This window comes from Scyliorhinus torazame, chromosome 8 (genome assembly GCF_047496885.1).
Source record: "Scyliorhinus torazame isolate Kashiwa2021f chromosome 8, sScyTor2.1, whole genome shotgun sequence".
Lineage (NCBI taxonomy): Eukaryota > Metazoa > Chordata > Chondrichthyes > Carcharhiniformes > Scyliorhinidae > Scyliorhinus > Scyliorhinus torazame.
Window position 1 is genome coordinate 158,765,720 of NC_092714.1, and position 15,244 is coordinate 158,780,963.

Below are 15,244 nucleotides of genomic sequence, written 5' to 3' on the forward strand. Positions count from 1 at the left end.
TGTCTGGGGCACTGGGTGGGTTACAGGCATGTCTGGGGCACTGGGTCGGTTACAGGTATGTCTGGGGCACTGGGTCGGTTACAGGCATGTCTGGGGCACTGGGTGGGTTACAGGTATGTCTGGGGCACTGGGTGGGTTACAGATATGTCTGGGGCACTGTGTGGGTTACCGGCATGTCTGGGGCACTGGGTGGGTTACAGGTATGTCTGGGGCACTGTGTGGGTTACAGGCATGTCTGGGGAACTGGGTGGGTTACAGGCATGTCTGGGGCACTGTGGGTTACAGGCATGTCTAGGGCACTGTGTGGGTTACAGGCATGTCTGGGGCACTGTGTGGGTTACAGGCATGTCTGGGGCACTGGGTTGGTTACAGTCATGTCTAGGGCACTGTGGGTTACAGGTATGCCTGGGGCACTGTGTGGGTTACAGGCATGTCTGGGGCACTGTGTGGGTTACAGGCATGACTGGGGCACTGTGTGGGCCATAGGTATGTCTGGGGCACTGTGTGTGTTACATGTATGTCTGGGGCACTGTGGGTTACAGGCATGTCTGGGGCACTGTGTGGGTTACAAATATGGCTGGGGCACTGGGTGAGTTACAGGTATAGCTGGGGCACGTATAGGGCACAGAATGGGTTACAGGTATGTCCAGAGCACTGGGTGGTTACAGGTGTGTCCAGGGCACTGAGTGTGTTGCAGGTATGTCCAGGGCACTGGATCGGTTACAGGTATGTCCAGAGCACTGGGTGGTTACAGATATGTCCAGGGCACTGGATCGGTTACAGGTATGTCCAGAGCACTGGGTGGTTACAGGTATGTCCAGGGCACTGGATCGGTTACAGGTATGTCCAGAGCACTGGGTGGTTACAAGTATGGCTGAGGCACTGGATGGGTTACAGGTATGTCTGGGGCACTGGGTCGGTTACAGGCATGTCTGGGGCACTGGGTGGTTACAGGTATGTCTAGAGCACTGGGTGGGCTACGGGTATGTCCAGTGCACTGGGTGGGTTACAAATATGGCTGGGGCACTGGGTGAGTTACAGGTATAGCTGGGGCACGTATAGGGCACAGAATGGGTTACAGGTATGTGCAGGGCACTGAGTGGGTTACAGCTATGTCCAGGGCACTGGGTACAATACAGGTACAGGTACGTCTGGGGCACTGGGTTGGTTACAGCTATGGCTGGGACACTGGGTGAGTTACAGGTACGTCTGGGGTACTGGGTGGGTTAGACGTTTGGCTCGATCATTGGGTGGGTTACAAATATGTCTCGGGCACTAGGTGGGTTAGAGGTAAGTCTGAGGCACTGGGTGGGATACAGGTGCATCTTGAGCACTGGGTGGGTTACAGGTATATCTGATAGACGTGGGGGGAGTTGCAAGTACAACTGGGGCACGAGGTGAGTTACAGGTATGTCTGGGGCACTGACTGGTCACAGGTATGTCCGGGGCACTGGGTGAGTTACAGGTATGTCTGAGGCACTGGGTGAGTTACAGGTATGTCTGGGGCACTGGGTGAGTTACAGGTATGTCTGGGGCACTGACTGGTCACAGGTATGTCCGGGGCACTGGGTGAGTTACAGGTATGTATGGGGCACTGGGTGGGTTACAGGCATGTCTGGGGCACTGGGTCGGTTACAGGTATGTCTGGGGCACTGGGTCGGTTACAGGCATGTCTGGGGCACTGGGTGGGTTACAGGTATGTCTGGGGCACTGGGTGGGTTACAGGTATGTCCGGGGCACTGGGTGAGTTACAGGTATGTATGGGGCACTGGGTGGGTTACAGGCATGTCTGGGGCACTGGGTGGGTTACAGGCATGTCTGGGGCACTGGGTCGGTTACAGGTATGTCTGGGGCACTGGGTCGGTTACAGGCATGTCTGGGGCACTGGGTGGGTTACAGGTATGTCTGGGGCACTGTGTGGGTTACAGGCATGTCTGGGGCACTGGGTGGGTTACAGGCATGTCTGGGGCACTGTGGGTTACAGGTAGGTCTAGGGCACTGTGTGGGTTACAGGCATGTCTGGGGCACTGTGTGGGTTACAGGCATGTCTGGGGCACTGGGTTGGTTACAGTCATGTCTAGGGCACTGTGGGTTACAGGTATGTCTGGGGCACTGTGTGGGTTACAGGCATGTCTGGGGCACTGTGTGGGTTACAGGCATGACTGGGGCACTGTGTGGGCCATAGGTATGTCTGGGGCACTGTGTGGGTTACAGGTATGTCTGGGGCACTGTGGGTTACAGGCATGTCTGGGGCACTGTGTGGGTTACAAATATGGCTGGGGCACTGGGTGAGTTACAGGTATAGCTGGGGCACGTATAGGGCACAGAATGGGTTACAGGTATGTGCAGGGCACTGAGTGGGTTACAGCTATGTCCAGGGCACTGGGTACAATACAGGTACAGGTACGTCTGGGGTACTGGGTGGGTTAGACGTTTGGCTCGATCATTGGGTGGGTTACAAATATGTCTCGGGCACTAGGTGGGTTATAGGTAAGTCTGAGGCACTGGGTGGGATACAGGTGCATCTTGAGCACTGGGTGGGTTACAGGTATATCTGATAGACGTGGGGGGAGTTGCAAGTACAACTGGGGCACGAGGTGAGTTACAGGTATGTCTGGGGCACTGACTGGTCACAGGTATGTCCGGGGCACTGGGTGAGTTACAGGTATGTGTGGGGCACGGACTGGTCACAGGTATGTCCGGGGCACTGGGCGGTTACAGGTATGTCTGGGGCACTGGGTCGGTTACAGGTATGTCTGGGGCACTGTGTGGATTACAGGTATGTCTAGGGCACTGGGTGGGTTACAGGCATGTCTGGGGCACTGTGTGGGTTACAGGTATGTCTGGGGCACTGTGTGGGTTACAGGTATGTCTGGGGCACTGTGTGGGTTACAGGTATGTCTGGGGCACTGTGTGGGTTACAGGCATGTCTGGGGCACTGTGTGAGTTACAGGTACATATGGGGCACTGGGTGGGTTACAGGTATGTCTGGGGCACTGGGTGGGTTACAGGTATAGCTGGGGCACTGTGTGGGTTACAGGTATGTTTGGGGCACTGGATGGGTTACAGGCATGTCTGGGGCACTGGGTGGGTTACAGGTATGTCTGGGGCACTGTGTGGGTTACAGGTATGTCTGGGGCACTGTGTGGATTACAGGTATGTCTAGGGCACTGGGTGGGTTACAGGCATGTCTGGGGCACTGTGTGGGTTACAGGTATGTCTGGGGCACTGTGTGGGTTACAGGTATGTCTGGGGCACTGTGTGGGTTACAGGTATGTCTGAGGCACTGTGTGGGTTACAGGTATGTCTGGGGCACTGTGTGGGTTACAGGCATGTCTGGGGCACTGTGTGGGTTACAGGCATGTCTGGGGCACTGTGTGGGTTACAGGCATGTCTGGGGCACTGTGTGGGCCATAGGTATGTCTGGGGCACTGTGTGGGTTACAGGCATGTCTGGGGCACTGTGGGTTACAGGTATGTCTGGGGCACTGTGTGGGTTACAGGCATGTCTGGGGCACTGTGTGGGTTACAGGCATGTCTGGGGCACTGTGTAGGTTACAGGCATGTCTGAGGCACTGGGTGGGTTACAGGTATGTCTGGGGCACTGGATAAAAACAAATTACTGCGGATGCTGGAATCTGAAACGAAAGAGAAAATGCTGCAAAATCTCAGCAGGTCTGGCAGCATCTGTCGGGAGAGAAAAGAGCTAAAGTTGCGAGTCTGTTGACTCTTTGTCAAAGCTAACGGACAGAGAAAGTGGGAAATATTTATACTGTGGAGTGAGAATGAAAGATGAGTCATAGCCACAGAAACCCAGGGACGCCGGGTGCTAATGGCCACAGAAACCCAGGGGAAAGAGTGCTCATGCCAAACAGCAGAGAAACTAACATCAGAGGATGAACTGTAGATGTGGGGGAGGGGAAGGGGGAAGCAAAGAGGAGAAATGCTAAGGAAAGGTGGATAAGATTGGCGGGGGGGGGGGGGGGGGGGGTGGTGGGGGAGGGGGGTTAAATATATTAAGAAAGAAAGAAATGGTAAAAGACATTTAAAATGAAATGGGATGAAAACAAATGGGCCGAGGTGGGGGTAGAGCTGATCACCTGAAGTTGTAGAATTCGATGTTCAGGCCGGAAGGCTGTAGTGTGCCTAACCGGAAGATGAGATGTTGTTCCTGCAGTTTGCGTGGAGCTTCACTGGAACATTGCAGCAGGCCAAAAACAGACATGAGGGTATGGGAGCAGGGTCTTTTGTTGCCAAAGAACAAAGAAAAGTACAGCACAGGAACAGGCCCTTCGGCCCTCCAAGCCCATGCCGACCATGCTGCCCGACTAAACTATAATCTTCTACACTTCCTGGGATCGTATCCCTCTATTCCCATCCTATTCATGTATTTGTCAAGTTGCCCCTTAAATGTCACTATCATCCCTGCTTCCACCACCTCCTCCGGCAGCGAGTTCCAGGCACCCACTCCCCTCTGTAAATAACCTGCCCCGTACATCTCCTCTAAACTTTGCCCCTCTCACCTTAAACCTATGCCCCCTAGTAATTGACCCCTCTACCCTGGATAAAAGCCTCTGACTGTCCACTCTGTCTATGCCCCTCATAATTTTGTAAACCTCTATCAGGTCGCCCCTCAACCTCCGTCGTTCCAGTGACAACAAACCGAGTTTATTCAACCGTTCCTCATAGCTAATGTCCTCCATACTAGGCAACATCCTGGTAAATCTCTTCTGCACCCTCCCGAAAGTCTCCACATCCTTCTGATAGTGTGGCAACCAGAATTGAACACTATACTCCAAGTGTGGCCTAATTAAGGTTCTATTCAGCTGCAACATGACATGCCAATTCTTATAATCAATGCCCTGGCCAATGAAGGCAAGCATGCCGTATGCCTTCTTGACTACCTTCTCCACCTGTGTTGCCTCTTTCAGTGACCTGTGGACCTGTACACCTAGATCTCTCTGACTTTCAATACTCTTGAGGGTTCTACCATTCACTGTATATTCCCTACCTGCATTAGACCTTCCAAAATGCATTTCCTCACATTTGTCCGGATTAAACTCCATCTGCCATCTCTCCGCCCAAGTCTCCAAACGATCTAAATCCGGCTGTATCCTCTGACAGTCCTCATCGCTATCCGCATTTCCACCAACCTTTGTGTCATCCGCAAACTTCCTAATCAGACCAGTTACATTTTCCTCCAGATCATTTATATATACTACAAACAGCAAAGGTCCCAGCACTGATCCCTGCAGAACACCACTAGTCACAACCCTCCAATTAGAAAAGCACCCTTCCATTGCTACTCTCTGCCTTCTATGACCTAGCCAGTTCTGTATCCACCTTGCCAGCTCACCCCTGATCCCGTGTGACTTCACCTTTTGTACCAGTCTACCATGAGGGACCTTGTCAAAGGCCTGACTGAAGTCCATATAGGCAACATCCACTGCCCTACCTGCAACAATCATCTTTGTGACCTCTTCAAAAAACTCTATCATAGATTTCATAGAATTTACACTGCAGAAGGAAGCCATTCGGCCCATCGAGTCTGCACCGGCTCTTGGAAAGAGCACCCTACCCAAGGTCAACACCTCCACCCTATCCCCATAACCCAGTAACCCCACCCAACACTAAGGGCAATTTTGGACACTAAGGGAAATTTACCATGGCCAATCCACCTAACCTGCACATTTTTGCACTGTGGAGGAAACCGGAGCACCCGGAGGAAACCCACGCACACACCGGGAGGATGTGCAGACTCCGCACAGACAGAGACCCAAGTTTGTGAGACACGACCTCCCTTTCACAAAATCATGCTGCCTCTCACGAAAACGTCCATTTGCTTCCAAATGGGAGTAGATCCTGTCTCGAAGAATTCTCTCCAGTAATTTCCCAACCACTGATATAAGGCTCACTGGCCTGTAGTTCCCTGGATTATCCTTGCTACCCTTCTTATACAAAGGAACAACATTGGCTATTCTCCAGTCCTCCGGGACATCACCTGAAGACAGTGAGGATCCAAAGATTTCTGTCAAGACCTCAGCAATTTCCTCTCTAGCCTCCTTCAGTATTCTGGGATAGATCCCATCAGGCCCTGGGGACTTATCTACCATAATATTTTTCAAGACGCGCAACACCTCGTCTTTTTGGTTCTCAATGTGACCCAGGCTATCTACACACCCTTCTCCAGACTCAACATCCACCAATTCCTTATTTTTGGTGAATACTGATGCAAAGTATTCGTTTAGTACCTCGCCCATTTCCTCTGGCTCCACATATAGATTCCCTTGCCTATCCTTCAGTGGGCCAACCCTTTCCCTGGCTACCCTCTTGCTTTTTATGTACGTGTAAAAAGCCTTGGGGTTTTCCTTAACCCTATTTGCCAATGACGTTTCATGACCCCTTCTAGCCCTCCTGACTCCTTGCTTAAGTTCCTTCCTACTTTCCTTATATTCCACACAGGATTAGTCTGGTCCCAGCCTTCTAACCCTGACAATTGCCTCCTTTTTCTTTTTGATGAGGCCTACAATATCTCTCGTCATCCAAGGTTCCCGAAAATTGCCGTATTTATCCTTCGTCCTCACAGGGACATGCCGGTCCTGAATTCCTTTCAACTGACATTTGAAAGCGTCCCACATGTCAGATGTTGATTTACCCTCAAACATCCGCCCCCAATCTAGGTTCTTCAGTTCTCGCCTAATATTCAATTTGCCTTCTCCCAATTTAGGACATTCACCCTAGTACCACTCTTATCCCTGTCCACCAGCACTTTAAAACTTAGTGAATTGTGGTCACTGTTCCGAAATGCTCCCCGACTGAAACTTCTCCCACCTGGCCGGGCTCATTCCCCAATACCACGTCCAGTACAGCCCCTTCCCTAGTTGGACTGTCTACATATTGTTTTAAGAAGCCCTCCTGAATGCTCCTTACAAACTCTGCCCCGTCTAAGCCCCTAGCACTAAGTGAGTCCCAGTCAATATTGGGGAAATTGAAGTCTCCCATCACCACAACCCTGTTGTTTTTACTCTTTTCCAAAATCTGTCTACCTATCTGCTCCTCTATCTCCCGCTGGCTGTTGGGAGGCCTGTAGTAAACCCCCAACATTGTGACTGCACCCTTCTTATTCCCGATCTCTACCCATATAGCCTCGCTGCCCTCTGAGGTGTCCTCCCGCAGTACAGCTGTGATATTCTCCCTAACCGGTAGCGCAACTCCGCCACCCCTTTTACATCCCCCTCTATCCCGCCTGAAACATCTAAATCCTGGAACGTTTAGCTGCCAATCCTGCCCTTCCCTCAACCAGGTCTCTGTAATGGCAACAACATCATAGTTCCAAGTACTAATCCAAGCTCTAAGTTCATCTGCCTTACCCGTAATACTTCTTGCATTAAAACATATGCACTTCAGGCCACCAGACCCGCTGAGTTCAGCAACTTCTCCCTGTCTGCTCTGCCTCAGAGCCCCACTGTCCCTATTCCCTAGTTCTCCCTCAATACTCTCACCTTCTGACCTATTGCTCCGGTGCCTGGCAAAAATGGCAAGCAACGGGAAGGCCAGGGTCCTGAAGGCGCGCAGACCGAAGTTGCTCAGCAAAGCGATCACCCAGTCTGCGTTTGGTCTCTCCGATATAGTGGAGACCACATTGGGATCAGCAAATGCAGTGGACCAAATTGGAAGAGATGCAAGTGAAACACTGCTTAACCTGGAATTAGTGTTATGGACCTGGGATGTTAAGCATGGAAGAGGTAAAGGGGCAGGTGTTACACCTTCTGAGATTGCATGGGAAGGTGCCATGGGTGATGGGAGAGGTACTGGGTATGGTGGAGGAGTGGACTAAATCGTCTCGGAGGGAACGGTCTCTGCGGAATGCTGACAGAGGGAGTGAAGGGAAGATGTGTTTGGTGGTGGCATCACGCTGGAGTTGGCGAAAAAGGCGGAGGATTATGATTTGCATACGGATGCTGGTGGGATGAAATGTGAGAACGAGGGGGTTCCTTGTTCTGGGAGGGAGGGGAGGGGGGCGAGGGTAGTGGAACGGGAGATAGACCGCACACTGTTTAGGGCCCTGTCAACAACTGTCGGTGGGAACTCACGGTTGAGAAAGAAGGAACACATTTTTGGAGCACCATTTTGGAAAGTGGCATCATCGGAACAAATGTGACGGAGGCGAAGGAGTTGAGAGAAAGGATGGAGTCCTTACAGGGTGTAGGGTGCGAAGAGCTGCAGTCCAGATAGCTGTGGGAGTCAGTGGCTTGTAATGGATATTAGTGGATAATCTATTGCCGGAAATGGAGACAGAACGATCAAGGAAGGGAAGGGATGGGTCTGAGATGGACCAGGTGAAAGTGATGGAGGAGTGGAAACTGGAAGCGAAGTTGATGAATTTTTCCAGGTCCGGACAAGAGCATGAAGCGGCACCAAAATAGTCATCAATGTATCAGTAAAGGAGTTGTGGGAGGGGCCCGGATAGGTCTGGAACAAGGAATGTTCCACATACCCCATAAAAAAGCAAGCATAGTGATATCCCATGAGGGTACCCATTGCTACACCTTTGATTTGGAGAAAGTGAGATGAGTTAAAGGAGAAGTTGTTGAGAGATAGAACGAGTTCAGCCAGGCAGAGGAGAGTGATGGTGGATGGGAATTGTCCGGGTCTCTTTTCGAGAAAGAAGCGAAGAGCTCTCAGGCCATCCTGGTGTGGGATGGAGGTGTAGAGAGATTGCACATCCATGGTGAATAGAATGGGGTTCGGGCCCGCGGACTGGAAGCTGTAAATATGACGCAGGGCAGCACCTTGATCTTTCTGTCTCCCTTCCTTGATCTTTCTCTCTCCATTTCCGGCAATAGACTATCCACTAATATCCACTACAAGCCCACTGACTCCCACAGCTGTCTGGACTACAGCTCTTCGCACCCTACACCCTGTAAGGACTCCATCCCTTTTTCTCAACTCCTTCGCCTCCGTCGCATTTGTTCCGATGATGCCACTTTCCAAAATGGTGCTTCAAAATATGTCCCTTCTTCCTCGACCGTGATTTCCCACCTACAGTTGTTGACAGGGCCCTCAACAGTGTGCGGTCCATCTCCCGTTCCACTACCCTCGCCCCCCTCCCCTCCCTCCCAGAACAAGGGTCCCCTCGTTCTCACATTTCATCCCACCAGCATCCGTATGCAAATCATAATCCTCCGCCATTTTCGCCAACTCCAGCGTGATGCCACCACCAAACACATCTTCCCTTCACTCCCTCTGTCAGCATTCCGCAGAGACCGTTCCCTCCGAGATAATCTAGTCCACTCCTCCACCATACCCAGTACCTCTCCCATCACCCATGGCACCTTCGCTGCTCCCAATGTGGTCTCCTCTATATCGGAGAGACCAAACGCAGACTGGGTGATCGCTTTGCTGAGCAACTTCGGTCTGTGCGCATTCAGGACCCGGACCTTCCTGTTGCTTGCCATTTTAACAAAAGACCCTGCTCCCATGCCCACATGTCTGTTCTTGGCCTGCTGCAATGTTCCAGTGAAGCTCCACGCAAACTGGAGGAACAACATCTCATCTTCCGGTTAGGCACACTACAGCGTTCTGGTCTCAACATCGAATTCAACAAATTAAGATGATCAGCTGTACCCCACCTCGACCCATTTGTTTTCATCCCATTTCATTTAAACTGTCTTTTACCATTTCATTATTTCTTAATATATTTAACACCCCGCCCCCAATCTTATCCAACTTCCCTTAACATTTCTCCTCTTTGCTTCCACCTTCCCCTCCCCCCACAACTACAGTTGCACCGTAAAACCCCTAACCTGCCAACTGCGATCGCACCGCCCACCCCCTGGCCAACCCCCACCAGTCCCACAAGCCCCAACAGAAGCCCCCCCCAGCCAGCAGCACAGATCCCGGCCAAGTGTTGTAGCGCTGGACACAGTTCCGCAGCCGGCACACCGGGGACGGGATTCTCCCCTACCCGGCGGGCCTCCCGGAAGGTGCGGAATCCTCCACACCTTCAGGGTCTAGGCCAGCGGCGGCGGGGTTGGCGCCGTGCCAACCAGCGTGGAAGGGGCTTGGCGCCGCACCAACCGGCGCCGAAGGGCCTCCACTGGCCGGCGCGTGTTGGCGCATGCGCGGGAGCGCCAGCGTGTGCTGGCGTCATCCCAGCGCATGCACAGGGGGGGTTTTGTCTCCGCAACAGCCATGGCGGACCGTTTCAGCGGCCGGTGCGGAGAGAAAGAGTGCCCCCACGGCACAGGCCCGCCCGCAGATCGGTGGGCCCAGATTGCGGGCCAGGCCACCGTGGGGGCACCCCCCCGGGGCCAGATCCCCCCGCACCCTCCGAGGACCCTGGAGGCGGCCCGCAGAGCCAGGTCCCACCGGTAAGTTACCAGGTCTAATTTACGCCGGCGGGACCGGCCTAAAACAGGCGGCTGCTCGGCCCATCGGGGGGCGGAGCATCGCGGGCGGGCTGGCCGGTGACGTGCTAATGGCGTTGAAGTGTCATGCGTCACGATCATGCCGGTTTGGCGAGGGCAGAGCATAGCGGACCGGCGTCAAACCGGCGGCGGTCCCGATTCCAGCATCGGACTCCATTCTCCCCCCGATCGCGATCACGATGTCACTGTCGGGCTGTCTCTCTACCTCACTTTCTCCCTTTCACCCAGGTTATGGTTGTCAGTCTGAATGTGGCTTGGTATCCAATAAATTTATATAAGCCCTGTGAAGCACGTTGTGATGTTATTCGACATATATATGTAAGTTGTTATTGTGTGCCTATCTATAAAAACATGTTATTAACCTATTACCCTTATGTCTTTTAGGTGAAGGGGCAGAGAACATTGGGAGAGAACATTGCTGACAACGCTGGGCTTCGGCAGGCTTTCAGGGTACAGTAATCTTTGTGTTGGTAGCTCTGTCTGGGCCATTCTGTTCAGTAATCATGGCATCAGTTGGGTTTTCTGTGAATCAGGAGAGCACTCAGCAAGTACTGCTTCTGATTTGTGTTCAAGCTGACAATTCCATCCAGTTAATTAAAACAATTCACTTATATCAACCATTGTACTGAAAATAACCCATGACCCAATTATCTCAAAGGTTAAAATAACACCACACGGCTATCAGGACATGGTAAGGGATTGGAATTCACAGAATTACTACTGTGCAGAAGGAGGCCATTCGGCCCATTGAGTCTGCACCGACCTCTGTGAAAGAGCACCCTCCCTGGGCCCACTCCCTCACTCTATCCCCGTAACCATATAACCCCACCTAACCTTTGGACACTAAGGGCAATTTAGCATAGCCAATCCACCTAACCTACACATCTTTGGACTGTGGGAGGAAATCGGAGCACCCGGAAGAAACCCAGACAGACACGGGGAGAACGTGCAGACTCCGCACAGACAGTCACCCAATGCTGGAATTGAACCTGCGTCTCTGACGCTGTGAGGCAGCAGTGCAAACCATTGGCCACCTTCATTTGGTAACTTGTTCAGAGAGCCAGTACTGGCATAATAGACTGAACGGCCTCCTTTTTCAAATTGTTTATTCATGGGATGAGTGCATCGCTTGCTAGGCCAGCATTTGTTACCCAATCCCTTGAGAAGATGGTGGTGAGCTGCCTTCTTGAACCGTTGCAGTCGCTGTGGTGTAGGTACACCCACTGTGCTGTTCTGTGCTGTCAGAACAAGAACAAAAAACAAAGAAAATTACAGCACAGGAACAGGTCCTTCTGCCCTCCCAGCCTGCGCCGATCTAAACCTGTCTTCTATTTTCCAAAGATTTACTTCCCTCTGTTCCCCGCCCGTTCATATATCTGTCTAGATGCATCTTAAATGATGCTATCGTGCCCGCCTCTACCACCTCCACTGGCAAAGCGTTCCAGGCACCCACCACCCTCTGCGTAAAAAACTTTCCACGCACATCTCCCTTAAACTTTCCCCCTCTCACCTTGAAATCGTGACCCCTTGTAATTGACACCCCCACTCTTGGAAAAAGCTTGTTGCTATCTACCCTGTCCATACATCTCATAATTTTGTAGACCTCAATCAGGTCCCCCCTCAACCTCCGACTTTCCAATGAAAATAATCCTAATCTACTCAACCTTTCTTCATAGCTAGCACCCTGCATATCAGGCAACATCCTGGTGAACCTCCTCTGCACCCTCTCTGAAGCATCCACATCCTTCTGGTAATGTGGCGACCAGAACTGCACGCAGTATTCCAAATGTGGCCTAATCAAAGTCCTATACAACTGTAACATGACCTGCCGACTCTTGTACTCAATACCCCGTCCGATGAAGGCAAGCATGCTGTATGCCTTCTTGACCACTCTATCAACCACCTTCAGGGTACAATGGACCCTGAACTCCCAGATCTCTCTGTACATCAATTTTCCCCAGGACTCTTTCCATTGACCGTATAGTCCGCTCTTGAATTAGATCTTCCAAAATGCATCACCTCGCATTTGCCTGGATTGAACACCATCTGCCATTTCTCTGCCCAACTCTCCAAACTATCTATATTTTGCTGTATTCTCTGACAGTCCCCCTCGCTATCTGCAACTCCACCAATCTTAGTACATTCTGCAAACTTGCTAATCAGACCACCTATACCTTCGTCCAGATCATTTATGTATATCACAAACAACAGTGGTCCGAGCACGGATCCCTGTGGAACACCACTAGTCACCTTTCTCCATTTTGAGACACTCCCTTCCACCACTACTCTCTGTCTACGGCAATTTTCAGGAACCTTGGATAACGAGAGATATTGTAGGCCTCATCAAAAAGAAAAAGGAGGCATTTGTCAGGGCTAAAAGGCTGGGAACAGACGAAGCCTGCGTGGAATATAAGGAAAGTAGGAAGGAACTTAAGCAAGGAGTCAGGAGGGCTAGAAGGGGTCACGAAAAGTCATTGGCAAATAGGGTTAAGGAAAAGCCCAAGGCTTTTTACACGTACATAAAAAGCAAGAGGGTAGCCAGGGAAAGGGTTGGCCCACTGAAGGATAGGCAAGGGAATCTATGTGTGGAGCCAGAGGAAATGGGCGAGGTACTAAATGAATACTTTGCATCAGTATTCACCAAAGGGAAGAAATTGGTAGATGTTGAGTCTGGAGAAGGGTGTGTAGATAGCCTGGGTCACATTGAGATCCAAAAAGACGAGGTGTTGGGTGTCTTAAAAAATATTAAGGTAGATAAGTCCCCAGGGCCTGATGGGATCTACCCCAGAATACTGAAGGAGGCTGGAGAGGAAATTGCTGAGGCCTTGACAGAAATCTTTGGATCCTCACTGTCTTCAGGGGATGCCCCGGAGGACTGGAGAATAGCCAATGTTGTTCCTCTGTTTAAGAAGGGTAGCAAGGATAATCCAGGGAACTACAGGCCGGTGAGCCTTACTTCAGTGGCAGGGAAATTACTGGAGAGAATTCTTCAAGACAGGATCTACTCCCATTTGGAAGCAAATGGACGTATTAGTGGTTTTGTGAAGGGGAGGTCGTGTCTCACTAACTTGATAGAGTTTTTCGAGGAGGTCACTAAGATGATTGATGCAGGTAGGGCAGTGGATGTTGTCTATATGGACTTCAGTAAGGCCTTTGACAAGGCCCCTCATGGTAGACTAGTATAAAAGGTGAAGTCACACGGGATCAGGGGTGAGCTGGCAAGGTGGATACAGAACTGGCTAGATCATAGAAGGCAGAGAGTAGCAATGGAAGGATGCTTTTCTAATTGAAGGGCTGTGACCAGTGGTGTTCCATAGGGATCAGTGCTGGGACCTTTGCTGTTTGTAGTATATATAAATGATTTGGAGGAAAATGTAACTGGTCTGATTAGTAAGTTTGCAGACGACACAAAGGTTGGTGGAATTGCGGATAGCGATGAGGACTGTCAGAGGATACAGCAGGATTTAGATTGTTTGGAGACTTGGGCGGAGGGATGGCAGATGGAGTTTAATCCTGACAAATGTGAGGTAATGCATTTTGGAAGGTGTAATGCAGGTAGGGAATATACAGTGAATGGTAGAACCCTCAAGAGTATTGAAAGTCAAAGAGATCTAGGAGTACAGGTCCACAGGTCATTGAAAGGGGCAACACAGGTGGAGAATGTAGTCAAGAAGGCATACGGCATGCTTGCCTTCATTGGCCGGGGCATTGAGTATAAGAATTGGCAAGTCATGTTGCAGCTGTATAGAACCTTAGTTAGGCCACACTTGGAGTATAGTGTTCAATTCTGGTCGCCACACTACCAGAAGGATGTGGAGGCTTTAGAGCGGGTGCAGAAGAGATTTACCAGAATGTTGCCTGGTATGGAGGGCATTAGCTATGAGGAGCGGTTGAATAAACTCGGTTTGTTCTCACTGGAATGAAGGAGGTTGAGGGGAGACTTGATAGAGGTCTACAAAATTATGAGGGGCATAGACAGAGTGGATAGTCAGAGGCTTTTCCCCAGGGTAGAGGGGTCAATTACTAGGGGGCAGAGGTTTAAGGTGAGAGGGGCAAGGTTTAGAGTAGATGTACGAGGCAAGTTTTTTTATGCAGAGGGTAGTGGGTGCCTGGAAGTCGCTACCGGAGGAGGTGGTGGAAGCAGGGACGATAGTGACATTTAAGGGGCATCTTGGCAAATACATGAATAGGATGGGAATAGAGGGATACGGACCCAGGAAGTGTAGAAGATTGTAGTTTAGTCGGGCAGCATGGTCGGCACGGGCTTGGAGGGCCGAATGGCCTGTTTCTGTGCTGTACATTTCTTTGTTCTTTGTTTGTTCTTGTCTCCTGTTGCCCAGCCAGTTCTTTATCCATCTAGCTAGTACACCCTGAACCCCATACAACTTCACTTTTTCCATCAACCTGCCATGGGAAACTTTATCAAACGCCTTACTGAAGTCCATGTATATGACATCTACAGCCCTTCCCTCATCAATTAACGTTGTCACTTCCTCAAAGAATTCTGTTAGGTTTGTAAGACATGACCTTCCCTGCACAAAACCATGCTGCCTATCACTGATAAGTCTATTTCCTCCCAATGTGAATAGATCCTATCCCTCAGTATCTTCTCCAACAGTTTGCCTACCACTGACGTCAAGCTCACAGGTCTATAATTCCCTGGATTATCCCTGCTACCCTTCTTAAATAAAGGGACAACATTAGCAATTCTCCAGTTCTCCGATACCTCACCCGTGCTCAAGGATGCTGCAAAGATATCCGTTAAGGCCTCAGCTATTTCGTCCCTCGCTTCCCTCAGTAACCTGGGATAAATCC

General features: G+C 51.0%; 1 protein-coding gene across 4 annotated transcripts in view; it reads left to right on the plus strand.

The window, feature by feature from the left end:
- The window catches only part of phex (phosphate regulating endopeptidase homolog, X-linked), a 691,216-nt gene that overhangs the window by 543,780 nt on the left and 132,192 nt on the right, over positions 1-15,244 (plus strand). For all 4 annotated transcript variants that reach the window (XM_072514452.1, XM_072514453.1, XM_072514455.1 and 1 more), the window contains one exon: positions 10,814-10,879. In XM_072514452.1, coding sequence (XP_072370553.1) covers positions 10,814-10,879 — 66 coding nt within the window. The remainder of the gene's footprint in view (positions 1-10,813; positions 10,880-15,244) is intronic.